The sequence below is a fragment of the Lemur catta genome, chromosome 1, assembly GCF_020740605.2.
Source record: "Lemur catta isolate mLemCat1 chromosome 1, mLemCat1.pri, whole genome shotgun sequence".
Classification (NCBI taxonomy): domain Eukaryota; kingdom Metazoa; phylum Chordata; class Mammalia; order Primates; family Lemuridae; genus Lemur; species Lemur catta.
The window spans coordinates 64,950,164-64,971,670 of NC_059128.1; the positions used below are offsets into that span (position 1 = coordinate 64,950,164).

Genomic DNA, 21,507 nt, shown 5'->3' on the forward strand with positions numbered 1-21,507 from the left:
GAATCTTCATCCTCTCCAGTGACACTGTTGCCACACCCTCTACCTACGGAACTGCCAAAGCCCCTGGTGGGTTTCCACTCTTGTTCCTGAATATTATCTAATTTCTACACAGCCAATGGTTTTTCTAACCTGCACATTACACCCTGGTGTGCTCCGGCTTAAAACCTTCCAATGCCTTCCCATCATCCTTGGAATAATCCAAAGTCCTACGCTGACATACTGGGCTCCTACAGACCTCTCCAACCTCATCTGCCCCACATGTTCCTGCTCCTTCTGCTCCAACCAGGTGGTCCTTCTACTTCTGAAACTCTCCAGCCTCTGACCTAAGGCTTGGCCCCTGCTCTTCCCTCTAGAGGAAGGTGTGTGGCCAGCCCTCTCCTATTATTCAGGTCTCAGTTCAAATGTTACCTTCTTAGAGAGGTCTCCCCTGACCATCCAATCTGATTAGTTTTCCTGCCTCCCAATCTCTTTAGCAAATCACCCTATTTTGTGTCCTACATAGCACTTATTGTTTAACATTAGTGTGTTTATTTATTAGATTCTGTCTCCTCTTTCTAAAACATGAGCTTCAAAGAGCTGAGACGTTATCTGTCTTGTTCACACCCGTGTGCCAGCACCGAGAACAAGGCCTGGCATATAGGTGTACAATACTTGTTTGTTACTTATGAATTTAAAAGCAACTATTTGTAAGATGTGACTTATACTTGTTCCTTAAATTTATGGGAAAAATTCCAGTGACTGTACTTCACTTTTTTTTTTTTTTTTGAGACAGAGTCTCGCTTTGTTGCCCGGGCAAGAGTGAGTGCCATGGCGTCAGCCTAGCTCACAGCAGCCTCAAACTCCTGGGCTGAAGCGATCCTCCTGCCTCAGCCTCCCGAGTAGCTGGGACTACAGGCATGCGCCACCATGCCCAGCTAATTTTTTCTATATATATTTTTTAGTTGGCCAGATAATTTCTTTCTATTTTTAGTAGAGACAGGGTCTCGCTCTTGCTCAGGCTGGTCTCGAACTCCTGAGCTCAAGCAATCCACCTGCCTTGGCCTCCCAGAGTGCTAGGATTACAGGTGTGAGCCACCGCGCCCGGCCTGTACTTCACTTTTAATAACAACTGAACAAATTCTGTCTCATATATGTGATATGATTTGATTAATCCCTCATTCCTGTAAATTTACTGTTTTGCTGTTACAAACAGCAATGTTCTCTATGTTTTGCTATTACAAACAGAGCTGTGATAAATGTCTTTGCACAAGCACATCTTTGTGCTAGTTTTTCATTATTTCCTCAAGATAAACCTCCTGAAGTTAGAATGATTAGATAAAAGGGAATGAGGAAATTTAAGGTCCTTAATATATTTTGTTAAATTAGTTTCCAGAAAGGTTGAACAGCAATACAACAGCATCTCTTTTCATTGAACACCTGGGAGGAAAACTAGTGAGAGTTTGAAATTTCTAACAGCTTTGTAAATTGCCTCACATTTGTTCATTTTATTCTGGTTCCCCATATTTATTAGAGCTCAAAAATGCTTGCAACACTCAAAGAGAAAAAAAAAATTGAAGGCAATGCTATTCTCCAAACATCTGGAAGGAAAGAAAAATATGTTGATCTCCTACTTTGAGTTAAATTCAAACTAGGTACTATATGGAGGTGATTTCCCTTAATTCTCTGGGGGTGGGCATTAGAATCCCCATTTTCCAGGATTAATCTGTTAGGACTTTAGGCCTTGAATTTGCCTCTGACTAGAACGTAAGCCCATGAGGGCAGGGACCTTCTCTCTCTTACTCACGGCTGACTCACAGTCCATGGCACACAGTAGGTGCTCAAGAAACATTTGTTGAGTAGAAGATGAACTAAATTGGAAAATGCCAGGGACTCTGGCAGCTTGGGGAAGCAGTGGAGGAGTGTGTTTTGGAGCATTTGTGGGAAGAATGCAAGATGGATGACTAGACTAGCTGTAGGAAAGAGAGAAATGGGCACTTAGGGAGCTGAATAATGACTATCAGAGCAGAACTCTTACTGGGACTGCACCTCAGAAAACTGTGCTAGAGAAATCTATTTTATGCTGTTTATATTTATTTATACAATCATTTCCCTTTTATAACAGTGCAATTTTTTTTCAATCAAGAGAAGGTGTTCTTAGCCTTAGTTTTAAGAAATCCACTTAAGTTGCCCACTTAGTTGGTGCCACTAGGCAGTGACTAGGCATTGATTGTGTCGCTGAGTCTTGGTGAGCTACTTTGGTTCTCCCGAGAACCCTAGTACACAAAGCTGATCACTAGGGAGGAGGTGCATTCCTTGCATCAGATTCTCAGAGTTTCCTGAGAGTGAAGAACCAGTATTCTCCTTAATTGCTTCTGCCTCAAAATTTAAAGTAGGGAAGATCAGTGTGGACTATGGGAGCTTCAGCTCAGACCCAACAGCAGGGAAGGGGACCACCCTCGGTGTGGGGAACTAGGCTGGGTACGAAGGTCCTTGAACCCTGTGTGGGGGTGAGTTTGATTTGACAAAGTCTGTGGTTAATGCTGGGAGCTCCTGCAACCCCTTGGCCCAGGGAGTGATGTCTAGACCTGGGTGTTGAACCCTCAGAGCTTCAGCACCAGCCCCTGTGGTTAGTTTTCTAAGAGGACGTTGAGTAGAAAGAAGCAGCTTGCTAGACAGCAGGGCTCTCCGCAGCAAGCGTGGAAGCTAAGAGGCCTGCCCTTTTGGTTGGAGTTCTTGGAAAATTCTGGGAAGGTTAGAAACACCAAAAAAAAAAAAAAGAGAGAGAGAGAGAGGTTTTGTCTTCCTGATAGTAATCCAGGTGGAGCTAATTACAAATATATATATATATATATTTTTTTGAGACAGAGTGTCACTTTGTTGCCCTGGCTAGAGTGAGTGCCGTGGCATCAGCCTTGCTCACAGCAAACTCAAACTCCTGGGCTTAAACGATCCTCCTGCCTCAGCCTCCCAAGTAGCTGGGACTACAGGCATGCGCCACCATGCCCGGCTAATTTTTTCTATATATATTTTAGTTGGCCAGCTAATTTGTTTCTATTTTTAGTAGAGACAGGGTCTCGCTCTTGCTCAGGCTGGTCTCGAACTCCTGACCTCGAGCAATCCACCCGCCTCAGCCTCCCAGAGTGCTAGGAGTACAGGTGTGAGCCACCGTGCCCAGCCTAATTACAAATTTAAAAGCAAAAATTTACCAAATATGACTTATAAATGTTCCTCAAATTTAGACTACAATGATTGCATTTTGTTTTTAATAAAATTATCTTTTAAAATAATGGCTAGTTTTAATTGTTTTAAGGCCCATCCTGGAAAAGAATTTTTGTCCACAGTTGGACCAGAGTTTTACAGAAGACCCTGAAGACCAGGGCCCAGACGTGGAGGTAGCTAAGGGATCCCATCCTTTAGCCATTAAACAAATATTTGGTGACATGTGCCAAGCAATGGACTAACTGCTGGAACACAGAACACACCTGGTTCCTGCCCTGTGGAGCTTACAGTCTGAGAAAGAGACAGAGATTAATCAAATAACTGCACAACACAAAGGAGAATACTTGACTCTGAAGTTTGCAGTAAAGACATATGACCTGGCCCAGTGATAGTGGTTAAGAAAGTGTTACCTAAATAGGTGACCCTTGAGGACAAGATGGCATTCTAGGCAGAGAGGGAAGGGAGATCACACCAGGCAAATAGAATAGCCTGTGCAAAGACCATGGGGTGGAAGAGGGCCTGGAAGATTCAGCAAGACTAAACGAAGAGCAGTGTGGCTAAAGCAAGGAGAGCAAAGGACACAAAGCTGAGGGACGCAACACCAAGCCTTGTGGGTCTCATTTGCCACATTAAGGATCTTGGTCTGCCCTAGAGCAGTGGAAAGCCTTTGAAAGGTTTAAAGGACTGGAGATGACTTGCCCAGATTGTGTGTTTTGAACGGTTCACTCTGTCTGTAGTGTCAAGGACGGATTGGAGCAGGCTGGACTGGATGCAGAGACAGACTGGGAGACACTTGTAGAAGTTTATGCTAGAGATGGTGGTTTGGGCTGGAGTGGTGGTGCTGAGGCCAGAAGTAAATAGCTCTGAAGAAATACCCAAGAGGTCAGATTGGCAGGGCTCGAGGAAGGATGGCATGTGGCCAGAGAGGGAGGGAGGAGCAGGCTTCTGGCTTGTGGAACAGGACTGATTGGTGGTGTCATCCACTGGTATAGGGATAGGTGTCCCTCACCAGAGAGAGAAAACCACAGGGGAAGTTGAGGCTCAGAGAGACAGAGTTAGCACTCTTTGTATAACTTTCTTCTACCTGGAAATTTTCCTTTGGGTGAATTTTGGAGGATTTTGGCTTTGGTTTGAATGAAACTGTTCCCTTCAAGTATAATCTCTAGACCACTTCCATTACAATCATCTGAAATGTTTTTTAATAATCCAGATATCTGGGCCCCAGCATAGACTTCATGTATCAGAATCCCTGTAGCAGAGGCCCAGAGTGAGCTCACTAAGGGCCTGCCTCCTATGCACACAAGGATTGAGAAGAACAACCTTCCATTTTCCTTCTCAGCTGCACTTTTGTTCAGTGTTCTCCCTGCCTACACCCTTGTTGGGCCAGCAGTGGCCATAAGATTGTGTGCCTGATGTTCTGAGTCTTGACCACGTGTCTTCTGGAACCTTTGAGTTCAAGAAGGCTTGCAAGCCCTCTCTTGCTCCCTTTCTTACCATGTGACATGCCTGCTCCTGCTTTCCTTCTGCCATGATCAGAAGCTCTCCAAAGTCCTCATCAGAAGGAGATGCTGGCGCCATATTTCATGTACAGCCTGCAGAACCGTGAAGCCTTCTGCTATCTTTTTAACAAAAGATGTATGGACTTACGGTTATGTTGGAGTACAATAGTCAAGACAACATGAATATTTGCTAATAGATTTATTACCTACAACTCAAGCTAAAAGGAGAAACAACAGTTCATCTGCACCTGGGAGCTCATTTTCCAGCATGCCAGCTTTTATACACATCATAGGTTTTGCCCGTTATAACATCACATATGTGAAACATACCAGTCTCCAACTTCACCCTCCACCATAAGGAAACAGGAAATCTGCTCAGGTGAAACTTAAACTGTATAAAAACAGTTTCAGCATATAGCAATGTCCTCTGGGAACGGATACAGGCTGCATATTAGTTCCTAATTACTATTTACCACATTTGCATGTAGTTTTCTCATTAGAGTGTCATTAACATAAAATGAGAGTCTTGTGATCAAGATGTTTGGATGTAGCATATAAGAAATACAGCTTTAACCAAGACATTTAGATTTGTGCTATCATGAACCTTTGATTCAAAATATAAAACACTCTTAAAAAAAAAAATGTCTTGCAAAACAAACAGCTCCCAGGGCAGGAAAAGAGTCTAAAATGGAACTGTTCCTGCTAGTTATAAACACACAAACAAGGTGCGGCATGAGGTGCCAGTAATGTAATGTGTACAAGAAAAAAACAAGTCCTTCCATGCACATGTGTGCAGGTAGGTAAAAAAAAAAAAGAGAGAAAGAAAGAAAGAAAGAAACAAGTCCTTCCCTTAAGGTGTTCCTGACCAGAGGAGGTGAAAGATATGTAAACTTCTAAATATAGTAAATGCGCATGTACCACTTACCAGGAGCCAGGCTCTGTTACAAGCACTTTATATTTATTAATTCATTTAATCCTTACAACAAGGACATACGTTCCTTACAACTGTATGACACAGGCTCTGCATGGTGACAGAGGGATGTTCAGGATGCTGAGAAGCCCAGAGACCTGTGACTCTGCCTGGGCTGATTTAGAAGGGTTTCATGGAGGTGACTACCAGATGACACATGAAAGATGAGAAAAAAAAATCAAGTCCAAGAGGTAGAGAAGTACAGAGGAATCACCCAGCATATGCAAAGCACAGCACTGTGTGAGACAACACAGTATATTTGGAAAATGCAAACAGTTGGATGAAGACTGGCACATAGGTACATGATGAGTACAAAGTGGCAAGGGATGTGCTTGAAGAAGTAAGCTTGGGCCAGAACATTAAAAATCCTTATGCCATATTTAGGAGTTTGAACTTTCTTCTGAAAGTAACAGGGAGCTTTCAGTTAGGAATGATATTAGTTTTGCATTTCACAAGATTCATGATGAAAGCAATGTGGAAAAGAAATTAGAGGGTTTAGGCTAGAGGTGGGGAGACTAGAGTCCTCCCAAGGTGAGAGACGGGAGAAACTGCAATAGCTACGTAGAGGCAGTATGAATGAAAAAAAGTGGGGTGAATTTGAAGGTTACATGGGAAATAGAACTGATTAGACTTGGTGATGGACTAGATCTGGAGAGGAGGGGTTTAAGGGTGGTGGCCTGGGTTTCTGACTCATGGGTGCCATGAAGAGGAATGCCATGCACAGAAATATGGAGCCCAGCAAGAAGAGAAGAGTATAAAAGGAAACATAATGACTTCCTGTTTTTAGTCCAGCATGTAAGAAGCTTGGGAGTCCTCATTCCTGCCCTCACAACAAGAGAAAAGCTGAACAAACTGAAACTCAACAACTCTCCTTGGATCTCTCAGAGAATTAAGGGTGCAAGGCAAACCACTGCCCCGAAAATTGGAGAGACAAAAAGGCGGATACAGAGAATCATGACTTACCAGCAGAAGCCCAGGAGCAGGACCTTCTGTGGGACCCAGTACCACGGTAGGAAAACTTAAACTGTAACTGAGAAATAGCTGGAGGCTCGGCGTGGACAAACTTGAGAGTTAAATACCCCAGGGTCCCATTCTTAGGGGGTTCCCACACTTTTGTTAGTTTTACTTTCAGAAGCTTTACCAGGTTCTCACAGTGAAAGCTGGAGGACCGCCCCCACCACCCCACTTGTGCTTCTGGCAGGGTGGGGAAAAAGTAGCCACTTTGAAATACATTCAGAGCAGTCTGTTCTTAAGGAGGCCTGCCCTCAAGAGAAACTAACTCTTACTAACTCAGGTCACTGAGAGAGACTAACTGACCTGGATAAGAGAAATACCCAGCCAAATGCAGGACTATAGGACTCTTCCTCCGTCCCCCCACACCTTACTAATAGAGCTCTTGTATAATAACAGGGGAATACAACTGAGAGAACTGCACATCTCAGACCTTATTTAAGAAGTCTCTAGGGAACACCAACGCCAACAGGGGAGACAATAATGAGGACATCAGGGACATTTTAGCCTCTGATACCTACAGCTACAGCAAACAATAAAAACAGCCTAATCCCTGGCCAGATAAACATGAAACCTCACATTTATTTACCTCAGTTCCTTTTATTCATACATTTGACTTTCAACAAAAAATTATATGGCACACCAAATGACAAAAAAACACAATCTGAAGAGACAGACCAAGCATCAGAACCAGACTTGGATATGTCAGAGATATTGGAATTATCAACCAGGAATTTAAAACAACTATGCTCAACGTGATAAGGGCTCTCATGGAAAAAGTGGACAATATGAAAGAACAAGTGGATAACGTAAACAAAGAGATAGAAATTTTAAGAACGAACCAAAAAGAAAGGCTAGAAATAATAATGTTAAAGAAATACTGTAGGCCGGGCGCGGTGGCTCACGCCTGTAATCCTAGCTCTGGGAGGCCGAGGCGGGTGGATCGCTCGAGGTCAGGAATTCGAGACCAGCCTGAGCAAGAGTGAGACCCTGTCTCTACTAAAAATAGAAAGAAATTATCTGGCCAACTAAAAATATATATACAAAAAAAATTAGCCGGGCATGGTGGCTCATGCCTGTAGTCCCAGCTACTCGGGAGGCTGAGGCAGTAGGATCGCTTAAGCCCAGGAGTTTGAGGTTGCTGTGAGCTAGGCTGATGCCACGGCACTCACTCTAGCCCGGGCAACAAAGTGAGACTCTGTCTCAAAAAAAAAAAAAAAAAAAAAAAAAAAGAAATACTGTAACAGAAATGAAGAATGCCTTCGATGGACTCATCAATAGACTGGACATGGCTGAGGAAATAATTGGTGAACTTGATGAAATCGCAATAGAAATTTCCAAAACTGAAATGCAAAACGAAAAAAGAATGAAAAAAATAGAACAGAATACCCAAGAACTGTGGGCCGATTACAAAAGATATAGCATATACATAATAACAATAGCAGACAGAGAAGAAAATGAAGGAATGGAAAAATGAAGCCATAATGACAGAATTTCCCCAAATTAACAATAGACACCAAACACAGATCCAGGAAGCCCAGAGAACACCAAGCAGGATAAATACCTGTCAACTTAAAAATCACACAATTTATAAATTTAGAAAGGAGACTACTTCTTTCTTACGAAGGGTTACAGGCTGCAAGGTGGCCATCCTGACAGGCTGGGAAGGGTAGCCTCTGGCAGAGACAGAAAGGCAGGCACTTCCAGGAAGGGGAGGGTGGAACGGGGATTTATGCTGAATAGGTTGGCCAAGTATACATATTCAACAGGTTATAGGAGGAGCTATGAATATCCATGAAAGGGAGTCACATGAATGCATGACAAGCAAACATTCATGTCACATATGACCCATGTTCACTCAGGGGTGGAGACTTAACATTTAAGTTTATTACAACTAGGCCCTATACATCAGAAGGTGAAGCAGGGACATGAATGCACTCAAATATGCAGCCTCTGTAAACCAGCCACAACCAGTCTGTGGTCTTCTTATTAGGAGAAAGTTACTGAAATTAGCTTCTCATCCAATCAAGTCTGTAATTATGGCTCCTGGAGCAGGGGGGTCAGTCAGGGTCTGGGGGTGAATGAGCTGCAATTGTCTTAATATTGCTTATCTCAAGATCAGTGCTTGTTATAAGCTTATTCTTTAAAAAAATGAAAATAAAAAATAACAAAAAAAAGAAAGAAAAAAGACCAGAGCTTGTTTAGCTTTTAGAACACAGTTAACTCTTTAAGTGTAGGGATGAGAGACTTAACTCTTGTCTGGCATGGCCTTAGTTCCTGTTTATAATTTGGTGTCTTATTGCCACAAAGAGTCCATTCTGTTAGTCCTGCGATTTCTGATTTCTATTTTAACAATCATTCTGGTCAGTTATTGTGTCTAAACCACAAAAAGAAGGGAGTATAACAAGGCATGGCTGACCTCCCATCCTGCCATGTCTGGGAATTCAGTTTTTTAATTTTCTGTGGAGTGAATATGATACGCCTAGTTGTAGATTTCTTAATTTTATTTTTGTTTTTGGTATGCAAAGTAAAATGAGAAGGCTGGTGCGGTGGCTCATGCCTGTAATCCTAGCTCTCTGGGAGACCAAGGCAGGCGGGATCAATTGAGCTCAGGAGTTCGAGACCAGCCTGAGCAAGAGTGAGACCCTGTCTCCACTAAAAAAAATAGAAACAAATTAGCTGGACAACTAAAAATACATATATATATATAAATTAGCCGGGCATGGTGGCGCATGCCTGTAGTCCCAGCTACTCGGGAGGCTGAGGCAGAAGGATTGCTTGAGCCCAGGAGTTTGAGGTTGCTGTGAGCTAGGCTGATGCCATGGTACTGTAGCCCGGGCAACAGAGTGAGACTCTGTCTCAAAAAAAAAAAAGAAAAGGAAAGAAAAGAAAAGAAAAGAATATTAGAGAAGGAATAAATGAAGGTAAAAAGGAAGATAACTAGAATTTCCTACATGTCCAATTGGGGTACGTTGGGACTGGGTGTGTTTCAGGGGCAGTTAAATGTGTGGATCGGCTCAGAAGACTGATCTGCGATGGAGACAAGAAGTGCGAGCCATTAGCTCCAAAATGGAAGAGATGGACCAAAGAATAAGCAGTTTCACTAAATCCTTATTAGGTGGTCAAGACAGTAAGTAATTCAGCCAACAATTAAAGAGTGTACACTGTGTGTCAGGTTCCGCGCTTAGTAATGGAGATAAGGAGAGGCATCATAAAGGATGACAAGGAGACAGCCAAGTACAATTACATTAGCGGGGGCTGACTCGGGTTCAGCGAGCAACAAAAATTTGAAAAAATTAACTATTTTTTTTAACTTTAAAACTACACGATATAGAAAAGATGTAACAAATAAAAGTACAAAAAACTACTACAATCCCACTATTCAGAGAAAACCAGGCTGACAATTTGATGTAACTTTTCTAACTTCGTACTTTATTTTCTAAAGGCGGGCGCCCTCTCCTGTTCCGTAACAGGAACAGTCGAATTCGTACTGGAAGCGCCGCGCCGCCCGGGGAGGGCTTTGCAGACGCTGGTTCGGGGTCTGGGATTTAAGGACTTGTACTTTAAGGGGTGAAGACAATAGGAAGGCGCGATGGCATGGTCGCCGCTTTACAGAGTAGGAAGTTGAGCCTTAGAGGAGCGACGAGACTTCTCTGAACGCTCCACGAAGAAAGGCAGCGGCCGGGAGGGCCCAGACGAGCAGTTACCTAAGCGCGGGGGACCGAGGGCTCCTGGCCCGCGCAGGCCGGACCCGCCTGGGCGTGGCTTTATGGCACGACGTCACATTTTCCTGTCTGGCCGCCCATTGGCTCCCTCTTACCGCCCTTTTCCGGAGCAAGAGAAACTAGTCTCAGAGCCGGAAGTGATTCGAGACCGCGGCGGCGTTAAAGCTGAGCGCGGGGGTGGGGTGTCATCGGAGACGGCCAGCTTCTCCATTCAGGCTCCAGCCTGAGCTAGGAGAAGACCCCCCAGAATTCTGGTGGCCTATGGAAGGGAACTAAGTCGGATCACGAAGTATCCCGCGCAGATCTAACGATCAGAGCCACTGCAGGCCGCCGGAACCCCGCCCCCAGGAGGAGGCCGGAAGCCTCACCTAGATCAAAGCACACAAAGGGACCTCCCCGGGGTGGAGCCCGCTGGTCATGGCCGCCCCCCCGGGGGTCGGTCCTGCAACTCTGCGCTTCGCAGCCGCAGCCGCCTGGCAAGTCGTGCGAGGACGCTACGTGGAGCACTTCCCGCGAGTACTGGAGTTTCTGCAATCCTTGCGCGCTGCCGCCCCTGGCTTGGTGCGCTACCGGCACCATGAACGTGTGTGCATGGGCCTAAAGGCCAAGGTATCAGAGCAAATCGGAACGGGAGAAAGGGGGAGAAAGGGGTGGGATGCGAGGACCTGACAAGGCCCATAGCTTGGGGGTGAGATCAGTTGGAAAAAGGCAGCTTGCCCCGAAGTGGGGATTCTGAGTTTACTACCGTACAGGTGGTGGTGGAGATGATCCTGCAGGGCCAGCCTTGGGTCCAGGTCCTGAATGCTCTGAATCACCACTTCCCAGAATCTGGACCTGTGGTACGGGACCCCAAAGCTGTGAGTAATCTCCAGAACAAGCCCTAACCTGTTGCCCCTCCTGCTGGCTACTGGATCCTCGGGCCGCTAACTTGCCCTCCATATCCTCAACAGACAAAGCAAGATCTGAGGAAGATTTTGGAGGCACAGGAAACCTTTTGTCAGCAAGTGAAGGAGTTGTCGGAGGCTCCTGTGGATTTGGCCTCAAAGCTACTGCAGGTGAAACTGGCTGGTTTGGAGGCTGTGGGTCTCCAATTTGCTCTGATCCTCTTCTGACCCATTTCTTTCATCCCTGCAGGAACTTGAACAAGAATATGGAGAACCCTTTCTGGCTGCCATGGAAAAGCTGTTTTTTGAATATTTGTGTCAGCTGGAAAAAGCACTGCCTACACCGCAGACAGAGCAGGTTTTGTTGGGGCAAAGCACGTTAAGGGCAGAGTGTGGGGTGGTTGCCTTAAGGACTATTGTCTTCATATGTGTCTCCCTGCCCACAGCTTCAAGATGTGCTGAGTTGGATGCAGCCTGGCGTTTCTATCACCTCTTCTCTTGCCGTGAGCCAGTATGGTGTGGACATGGGGTGGCCACTTCCAGGTACTAGGAATTTGGTGGTATAGTGTTTAACATGAGACCTTTTCAGACAGCCCATTGGAATAGGTACATGGGCCTGAGGCATAAGAAACCAGACTGAGTTATTCTGCTATCTGTTCCCTTTACAAGGAGCCTCATTTTCTTTTTCAGAGTGTTCTGTTACCGATTCAGTGAACCTCACAGAGCCCATGCAACAGGCTGCTCCTCAGCAACCAAGACTAGCACTTCACAGTCCTCTGCCAAAAGCCAAGCCTGGCCCATACCTTCCTCAGGGACCAGCTTCAAAGAATCACCCAGAACCTTTAGCTGGCCACCACTTCAACCTGGCCCCTCTAGGCCAGCGAAGAGTCCAGTCCCAGTGGGCACCTGCTAGGGGAGGCCATAAGGAGCGCCCCACGGTCATGCTGTTCCCCTTTAGGAATCTGGGCTCACCAACCCAGGTCATATCTAAGCCTGAAAACAGAGAACATGGGATGTGCACAGCAGATCCAGCAGATGCTGTGTGCACAAGAGCAGCCTCCGCTGGGAAGTCTAAGAATCCATGCCAGACTCTGGAGGGAACGGCTCTGAAGGAGAACCCAGTTGACTTGTCTGCCTCAGAGCAGAAAGAGTGAGTGGAATAGAATTGCTTCTCCCCACTAGGAACACATTCTTTGTCTGCTTTCCCTTTACCCTATCCTCTTTGCTTGCTCCTACCTCAGGAATTGCCTGGATTGCTCCACGGACTCCCTGAGACTATTATCACCTCCTAGGGCCAGGAAGCCAGGTAGGTAGGAAGTCTGAGTCAGGATTGGATCAGATAGCCTCTTCTCCTGGGGACTCTTAAGAGCCTCTGTTTACCTAGAAGGAATAGTTTGATTCTGTTTTCCTTCCTGCAGTGTATTCGCCATCTCTGTGCAGCTCCGTCATTACCATAGGGGACTTGGTTTTAGACTCTGATGAGGAAGAAGATGGCCAGAGGGATGGAAAGGTGAGTAGGAAGGAGCAGAAAGTTGGGGAAGGGGATGGGCAGAGCAAGATTGTGAAATCTGGCTGGGCGAGGTGGCTCACACCTGTAATCCTAGCACTCTGGGGGGCCGAGGTGGGAGGATCGCTCGAGGCCCGGAGTTCGAGACCAGCCTGAGCAAGAGCAAGACCCCTGTCTCTACTAAAAATAGAAAGAAATTATCTGGACAGCTAAAAATATATAGAAAAAATTAGCCGGGCATGGTGGCGCATGCCTGTAGTCTCAGCTACTCAGGAGGCTGAGGCAGAAGGATTGCTTGAGCCCAGGAGTTTGAGGTTGCTGTGAGCTAGGCTGATGCCACCGCACTCTAGCCCAGGCAACAGAGCGAGACTCTGTCTCAAAAAAAAAAAAAAGACAGAAATCCGCATGCTCCAGAATACAGAGGGCTCAGGGACTGGTTTGGGATGATAGGATCTCCCTGCTCCCTTCCCTACAGGAGACTCTGGAAAACTATCAGAAGACAAAGTTTGACACCCTGATCCCCACCTTCTATGAATACCTTCCCCCTTCCGGCCCCAGTGCCATGCCTGGCCCTTCCCATGACTATATAGACAGATCTAGACCCCTATGACAGGACTAAAATGCCCTTTGCACTCTGCCTATCTCCTGCCTCCTCAGCTCTGCAAGCAGGTTAGTGGGAATGAAGTGGAAGCCCAGGCTTGGGTTACCTGACTACATTGTTTAAAATACTTTGTAATGCTTGATTATTAAACTTTGGATTTGTTAGAACATGGTCTTTATGTGAGAGAGGGTGATTAAGGCTTCCATAAGGTCAGCAAAAGTCATTCCTCAGAAACAGAACCAGCCTCTCCAGAACTGAAGAATCCCTTTGCCTTTTTTTCTTCGCTTGGAAAGTATTGTTCAGCTGTGTGCCCAGAGGGTTACCAGGGTTGAGAGCCTGGAAGGGAAATGTCCTTTTGGTATTCTGAAAATACATGAGTCCTAATGCCAGAATATACTTTGTGAATTCTCATGCTGCCAGAGTGTCTGGGGGTGATGGGACTAGAATGGAGATACTTCATGGGAATAATACTCATTGTCCTTGACCCCACTGGGTCAGTACTAACCCTAACCCCACCCACCTTGGAGCAGCACCCAGATGCCAACTTTGTGCAGAAAGTGCCAGCATCTCTTTACAGTCAGTGGGATCTCTCTTTATTGAGGTATTTCAAATATGTAAACACTTTGAGATTTTTAGATATTCAAAGGTCCCATTTATAAGACATGATTCTAAAAGCCTGCCTCTTCCAGATCAAGGCTATATCAGACATTTATGTATAATGTCAATCAGCATCCTTTCTTTTTAATAATCTTCAGGATGTTGGGTCCCCAGATTCCCATTTGATTATTTTATGTCATTTTCTCAGACCGTCTTCTTCCTTGCTTCCTCCCCAGTGGGTGCCCTGGGCGTTTTGTGTGTGCAGATAGAGAAGTATAGAGTTACTGCAGGAGCCCTCAGGAGCGAGTCGGTAGGAAATGAGAAGTGATACATAGCCACCTTAGCTGTGATGGGTGAGGAGCCCCACAGTAGAGTGCTGGGGCCTTGGGAAGGCAGAACTGCTGAGGTCTAGCGCTCATCACCGAAGATTGGATTCACCTGCTGCGTGACTCGGATAAAGGTAGTTCTCCGGCTCAACTCCTTCAGCTTAGCTGCTCCCACATAGGTACATGTAGAGCGAATCCCTCCTAGGATGTCTCGGATGGTATATTCCACATCCCCTTTAAAGGGAACTTCCACTGTCTTTCCCTCTGAGGCCCTTAGAGTAGGAAACACTTTATTATTTTCTCCTTCTGGATTCCTTAAGCCCAAAGACTCTTCCCCAGTCCTTAGCATTGAGCCCTGGTTTACTACTTTTCTCCCAAGAACTGCACCATCGTATCCCAGCAGGCATGAGTTCTGCCTCCACACTACTTAGTCATGCTCTCCAAGAACCCTCAGCTCCTGAGACTCCACACATACCTGTACTCAGCCACGCCCCCGGCATACTTCTTCATGGCCATTTCAGAACTCATTCCATAGAAGAGCTTGTACTTCTTGCCATCCCTCTCGATGAGCTCACCACCTGACTCACTGTGCCCAGCCAGCATGCCACCCAGCATCACAAAGTCAGCTCCTGCCCCTGCCAGCATCAAGGAGTGGGGAAAGAGATGAATCTGGCCAAGAAGCCCATGTGGCCACCCTCAAAAGCAACTCACGCTGAATTCCCAGTCCTGTCAATGAATCCACCACCTTCCTGCTTCTGTTTCCCTAGCTGACCCACATCCACACAGGCTTGCTCTGCTTGGCCTCTATTCCTCAGGGGGTGTGATTTCCCCAAGATTTAAAGAAAAGCCTCTGGAGATTCCCTGCCTGGCTTTTGCTCCCTGCTTTTGCTGTTTTCGCCATCTTTTGGTCATTTCATTTTGCTGTATCCAGCTAAACAAGACTCATTTCAAGTGTCCCAGGAGCACAGGTCTCCAACTTTAATGTGAGTAAGGATTATCTTGGAAGCTATGCAAAATGGAGATTTGCAGCCCCATTCCTTAGAGCCTGATTTTATAGGTCTGGGGTGGAGCTCAGGAATCTACATTGTGCAACAATCCTGGGGACAGTCAGATGGCCCTGGCCACACTTGGAGAGTCCAAATCAGAGTCTCAGGATGTCCCCTGCTGGCTTGCCTCAGGTGATACCATAGGCTTCAGGGTCACGAGTTCATATTATCAAAGAATCTGAATGGCTTCCTGAGCCTCTCCTAGCCTGACCCAAGACCCTCAGAGGTGACTCATCTTTTCTACAGGATCCTCCTTCCATGCCCTAACTCCTTACCAAAAGCCTTGGCCACATCCCCAGGACAGCTGCAGCCTCCATCCTGCAAAGTAAGGAGCACTTCAGACAGACAGCATGGATTTTCCAAGCCCTCTCAGTGATGTCCCAATGGCCCACCTCAAAGCTGACAAGAACCTAGGAGTCCTGGTCCATACCTACCGGAGCCTCCATACCCTGCAGAAAACCCAGCTGTTTGGCAGCCTCAGACCCTACCCTGCCCTTGGGCCTTACTGAAATGATGTGGCCTTTGAGGCCATGAGCAGCATCAGCACACTCCATCACTGCACTGAGCTGTGGATACCCCACTCCAGTTTTCTTCCGAGTGGTACACACAGAGCCTAGGAAGAACATGACAAGGGTGAGAGTGAAGTGCTCCACAGATGTTTGCTACCAAAGGACTAGCCAACGGCCTCAATGAACCAACTTACCTGGCCCAATTCCCACCTTGATGATGTCAGCCCCAGAGAGGATTAGCTCTTCCACCATCTCTCCTGTTACCACATTCCCTGCCTGAGACAGAGCAATGGAAATAGAGCATCCTTAGGGTCAGAAACACAGAGGAGATAGCAGGCTCTCATATAGAGTATGCCTGGACCAATGACTTTCCAACTTTATTACAAAGAAAATGTGCCTTGGTTCCCTCTACTAGGGCCTCCGAGGGCTTCTATGGTAGCCACTTCAGAGGACCCCATTTCCCACCCATTCCCCTGACACCAAGCTGAGGTAGGGGGGTGAGTGGCCAGTGTCACTGCTGAACTAGGATAAAGCCAAGCTCCAGGATCCACTTTACTGCCTCAGGCAATAAGGTGTTATGATCAACAAGGAGACAGGTTGGGCGAGGTGGCTCACGCCTGTAATCCTAGCACTTTGGGAGGCTGAGGTGGGTGGACTGCTTTAGCTTAGGAGTTCGAGACCAGCCTGAGACCCTGTCTCTACTAAAAATAGAAAAACTAGCTGGGCAATGTGGCATGGGCCTATAGTCCCAGCTACTTGGGAGGCTGAGGCAGGAGGATCACTTGAGCCCAGGAGTTTGAGGTTGCAGTGAGCTATGATGACGCCACTGCACTCTACCCAGGGCGACTGAGTGAGACTCTGTCTCAAAAAAAAAAAAAAAAAGGAGACATGAGGTGCCATGAAGGAGCATTCAATAAATCAAAGGGAACGACTGGACCAAGCTCAGACCTGACTTAGAGATTTACCTCCCCTTCCCCAAGAGATCCAAACATGTCTTTAAGCAGTTCTGTCAAAGAACCTCTTTGGCTTCAGGGAAGGCGGGGAAACCTGGTAATGTAGCCTAAATACCCACCTACCCAGCTGCATTTGCGTTTAAGGACATCCCTCAATGCTGGAAGAAAATGAGGCCTTCTCTTCACTCCCCTAAGCTTGTAAAAAAAAATTGCTTCATGTAACCCCCTTTATTTGATAGTAGCACATGTCCATTTCAGTGGGTAGATGTATATTTATGACAGGTATATACAATGCATAAATGTTCCATCATGGTTTGGTGAGTGATGTCAGGGACACTCGGTTTACAAAGATGATGAATCAAGGGTCAGAGATACTGCATGGACCAACAAACAAGCACTTTAAGCCTGGAACCATGGATAATCACCCAGTATCATGATTAAATAGACTAGGAATATCATATGCAGCAGAAGGGAAATGAACTGATGTAACAAAATGGAGTGGAAAGGAGAAGTGGACCAACTGCAGAATAATAAAAACATACCATGATGGTGTGTTGAGGGAAACGCTTCCGCACATCCTTTACAAATTCAACAAAGTGTTCAGAGTAGCCATTTGCCACATCCAGGCATATATAGTTCACCTGGGGAATAGCTTCCAGGATCTGTTCCAGCTGCTCAAAGTCGGAAGAGCCAGTGCCTGAGCTGGCAGCAAGATGCTGTGGGAGAAACAGGGCCGTTATCATGGGAGGCATTAGACTAGCCTGTGGCATCTTATCTGAGATGATCTGGTGAGCAGCCAACAGAGGTCACTGGTGAGGGTGGTTCCCCAGGAAGCCAAAAAAACATTCTTGGAAAACTGCGATAAAAAAGGGAGCAGGGTAGGCCCAGTGTTACCTCAAGACAGTCAGGATTCTGGCTAGCAAACTCTTGCCATTGATCGAGGCTGTAGTGCTTATGGACAGCAGTGAAGAGGGAGAACTGGGGAGAAGAAAGAACTGTCAAAAAGGAGAAAACTTCAGCCCTCTTGTTATGAGGGGGGCTCTGTTCCTTGTATCTTGTTCTTACTCTGTAAACCTATATCTTGCTCTTGCTCTGTAAACCTATCTTGTCCTTCATCAATAAACTTTGTTTCACACTTACCAAAAAAAAAAAGAGAGAGAAACCTTCATTAGGGTCTCTTTTTCTAGAAATAGACCTTTATATAATTCTGAGGGAGAAAATTTCTGAAGTTTGGAAGGGAAGCAACTCGAAGAGGTCAGTGGTTGAGCTGCGATTTCAGTTCAACCATTATTCTCCCACAAATATCCGTAGGGCTTTTTATCATAAACTAGTACTTGTCAGATATTCCCACCAAAGTACTGAGTGATCCAGATTGGATTTCACCTGCCAGCACATACATTGCTTCTGACTTGAAAGGCGACAGGGACAAGCCGTTAGTTCAGTGGGACAAGCAGCAGACATGGAAGACCATCAAGAGGCTGGATGGAGCCTGTATTCCTCCGCACTGACTTAGCCCCTCATCCTAAGGTAACCTAGTACTAAACTAATTTATTTTTGCTATCTTCTGGTTCATTTACCAGCAGTAAGTCAGTAGGTCTAGGTGTCCACAAAGGGTAATGCCTTAAGGTTAACAGAGCTGATAAGGTGCTACCCTACCCTTTCTCCTTCTCTACTGGAATAAAGGACAAATTTTCTTGTTGGGGCCATGGGTGAAGCTGAAAAGTCTGTTTCACTCAGTCTATTTCAATCAACCAAGTTCAAGGATATAATGACTCATCAGGCTCATATTCTCTAGCTCAACAAACTGCAAACAATATCCCAGTACTCAGAGAAAGGCATTCAAAGGCCACTGTGAATGCTGGTGTTTGTGCTTTAAAAGTATACATGGGCTGGGCACGGTGGCTCACACCTGTAATCCTAGCACTCTGGGAGGCCAAGGAGGGCGGATTGTTTGAGCTCAGGAGTTCGAGACCAGCCTCGCAAGAGCGAGACCCCGTCTCTACTAAAAATAGAAAGAAATTATATGGACAGCTAAAAAAAATATATATAGAAAAATTAGCTGGGCATGGTGGTGCATGCCTGTAGTCCCAGCTACTCAGGAGGCTGAGGCAGTAGGATTGCTTGAGCCCAGGAGTGTGAGGTTGCTGTGAGCTAGACTGATGCCATGGCACTCTAGCCTCGGCAACAGAGTGAGACTCTGTCTCAAAAAAAAAAAAAGGTGCACACATGCAAACAGACAAGAGACAACAGTTGGCTGACAGCACAGATCTGGCAACTGACAAGAAACCCAAGGAAGTCATGTATCAGCCAGCAACAAGGAAGTGCTATACTCACTCAGAGATCAACATTAGCTAAAGCTGGTATTGAATTCTTTCTCAGCAACACTCTACCATCAACACACTGATAAACAAAGAAAAATCACTCTAGGAGGTCAGCAGGCCTAGGAGATATACTAGCATAGTGTAGCATGATGAGCCTTTATCTGATTACATACCAAGCCTAGAAAAAGATGCTTGCATCTAACCTTTTTATTATTACTGTGAGATTTGGCTCCATCTCTAAAATCTGATTTCATTAGCCGTTATCAGCAATACTGAAAACCAGTCTCAACATAAGGCATTAAGACAGTCCCCAATAAGGTTCATGTATTACAGCATGTCTGTTAACTCTACAGTCAGATTCACCATTCCTAAACTCTACTGATTAGGGCAGGCAGACAATGGGCAACGGTAAGATTCCTAAGCAGTTAGTGAATGGGTATAGGAATGAAGTAATAAAACCGCATAACTATCAACCTCAAATGACAACAGACATTCCACAAAGACACAGCAATCAAAAATGGAAAAAGGGAGATGCAGTCCTCAAGGCTATTGGAGCCACAAACAGTAGCAGAATCTGTCAACCAGGGCTACATGGATTAACCAGTGGAGTACACATGTTCTCAAAGTGCCCAGGTAACCATCTACCTTCTCAGCTAAAAGTATAGAGGCATGTAATATTTCTGACAGCAGCATCTTCCATTTTCAAAGTGAACAACCTGTATAAAAGAAAAGCATATTCCATTTGGGGCACATCCCAGAAACTCCCAGGAACCTACGACTTAAGGAAGATGAAGATTATAAAAAGAAAAAAGGGGGCTCGGTGTGGTGGCTCACTCCTGTAATCCTAGCACTTTGAGAGGCTGAAACAGGAGGATCACTTGAGCCCAGGAGTTTAAGGTTGCGGTGAGCTAGGCTGATGGCACGTCACTCTACCCCAATACCAAGACTCTTTCTCAAAAGCAACAACAACAACAAAAAAAAACAGTGAATGCTTAGTGTTGTGAACAATGGTATGACTGGAGGGATGCATGTACTTGGGAGGGGGTGACTGGGGTTATGGTAAAAGCTGGCAAGGTGTATAAACTGCTAGATAGGACAAAAGGGAAAGGTCTGTTCATGTGTTAGAAAAATGGGAGCAAAACTTAGCTTTGAATCTCACTAATTCAGATGGCCCTTTGAATTTGTCATATAAAGGGGACTTAACACTAGAGAAGATAGTAAGTCAGGGCATCCTGACTGCTAAGTGTCAGGGAGCTAACTGGGGATGGGGATGGGGATACAACCACCTAGGCAGTCACCTGGGCTAACTGGACACCAAAGGGGAAGAGGCATGAGAGAAGTCCTACCTTACAGAGAACCTTGGCCATCTCAAAGGTGCCCACAGTATCCATGTTGGCTGCAATGATGGGGACCCCAGTGTACATCTGCTTTGAGTTCCGAAATGAAAAGGATCTTGTGAGATCCACCTGCAGATATGAATAGGAAACTGTGCATTTCACTCATCCAAAAAACATGTACTGAATTAAGACAAGGATCAGGCATCTTTCACGGTTGTGGCCCATCAGGAGCTTGGGGTCAAGAAACAGCAAGTAGAGACGCTGGCTTACCTCACTTCGAGACTTAAGAGTGCTGCGTTTGGGCCTCAACAGAACATCTTTGAAGTCCAGTTTCACATCATTGTCGATATGAGGCATGGCGGGCACCTAGGGGTAGGAATGAATCTGAGGGCTGGAAGGTAGGAAAAGTCAGAAGGCCCAGTCTCCCCTTGGGCTTTGACGCCCTCTTCGGGCTGACGACAGACAGGGTTCATCTCTCCTCGCTTAAGTTGTGGAAGGTCGGGCACAGGCCGAGGTGTGGTCCCTAAAGCCTGTCGCCCTGACCCGTCCTGTGGTTGTGATTCCTGCTCGGTGTCTTCATCCCAGGTACTGTTTGTTGGGAAGAAGAACTGGGAAGGGATTGTGAGTAACCCTGAGGGTGCATTCCTTACCCCGCTACACTTCCTTCTCCCACCCCTGCAAAGAGCAACGGAGTAAAATGCTGATTGAGGGGGCAAAGGAATGTGAGGGGTTTCATAACCAGCTTCCGGAACAGGGCTACTCACTTCCTGTTGCCTTGGCCCAGGGGGCAGTTGACCAAAGATCCCCTTGCTTAGCAACTACCCTCCTGCAGCCCCGCTGAGCCTTGTGGGCCACGCCAACAGGTTCCGCTAATTGCAGGCGAGAACGACTAGCCCAGGAATTCCGGCTTCCACGGCGGTCCTGCTAGGCCTTCTGGGTAACAGAGTTCAACCCACTCAGGTTACCGTTGGATCCCAGGGGCGGGAGACTACAACTCCCAGAGTGGAACAGGGTGGAGCTGCC

At 46.1% G+C, this 21,507-nt stretch overlaps 2 protein-coding genes across 4 annotated transcripts; one reads left to right on the forward strand and one right to left on the reverse strand.

Moving 5' to 3' along the window:
- Positions 1-10,523: 10,523 nt before the first annotated feature.
- On the forward strand, positions 10,524-16,284 carry TINF2 (TERF1 interacting nuclear factor 2). Of its 2 annotated transcripts, none has more exons than XM_045569927.1 (9): positions 10,524-11,012; positions 11,156-11,260; positions 11,354-11,458; positions 11,538-11,645; positions 11,734-11,830; positions 11,978-12,437; positions 12,529-12,593; positions 12,706-12,797; positions 15,611-16,284. In XM_045569927.1, exons 1-9 carry the CDS (start codon positions 10,821-10,823, stop codon positions 15,629-15,631), a joined length of 1,245 nt encoding a protein of 414 aa, XP_045425883.1. In that variant the 5' UTR covers positions 10,524-10,820; the 3' UTR covers positions 15,632-16,284. The 2 variants fall into 2 exon arrangements, with proteins under 2 accessions (XP_045425883.1, XP_045425874.1); XM_045569918.1 differs by lacking the exon at positions 15,611-16,284 and adding an exon at positions 13,270-13,562.
- On the reverse strand, positions 13,966-21,394 carry GMPR2 (guanosine monophosphate reductase 2). 2 transcript variants are annotated; one of them, XM_045569951.1, is made up of 10 exons: positions 21,249-21,394; positions 20,755-20,850; positions 20,494-20,613; positions 17,721-17,804; positions 17,369-17,542; positions 16,068-16,149; positions 15,871-15,977; positions 15,640-15,682; positions 14,794-14,953; positions 13,966-14,590 (listed from the first exon to the last, which is right to left on the reverse strand). In XM_045569951.1, exons 2-10 carry the CDS (start codon positions 20,839-20,841, stop codon positions 14,401-14,403), a joined length of 1,047 nt encoding a protein of 348 aa, XP_045425907.1. In that variant the 5' UTR covers positions 20,842-20,850; positions 21,249-21,394; the 3' UTR covers positions 13,966-14,400. The 2 variants fall into 2 exon arrangements, with proteins under 2 accessions (XP_045425907.1, XP_045425916.1); XM_045569960.1 differs by lacking the exon at positions 21,249-21,394 and adding an exon at positions 21,135-21,192.
- Positions 21,395-21,507: the final 113 nt, after the last annotated feature.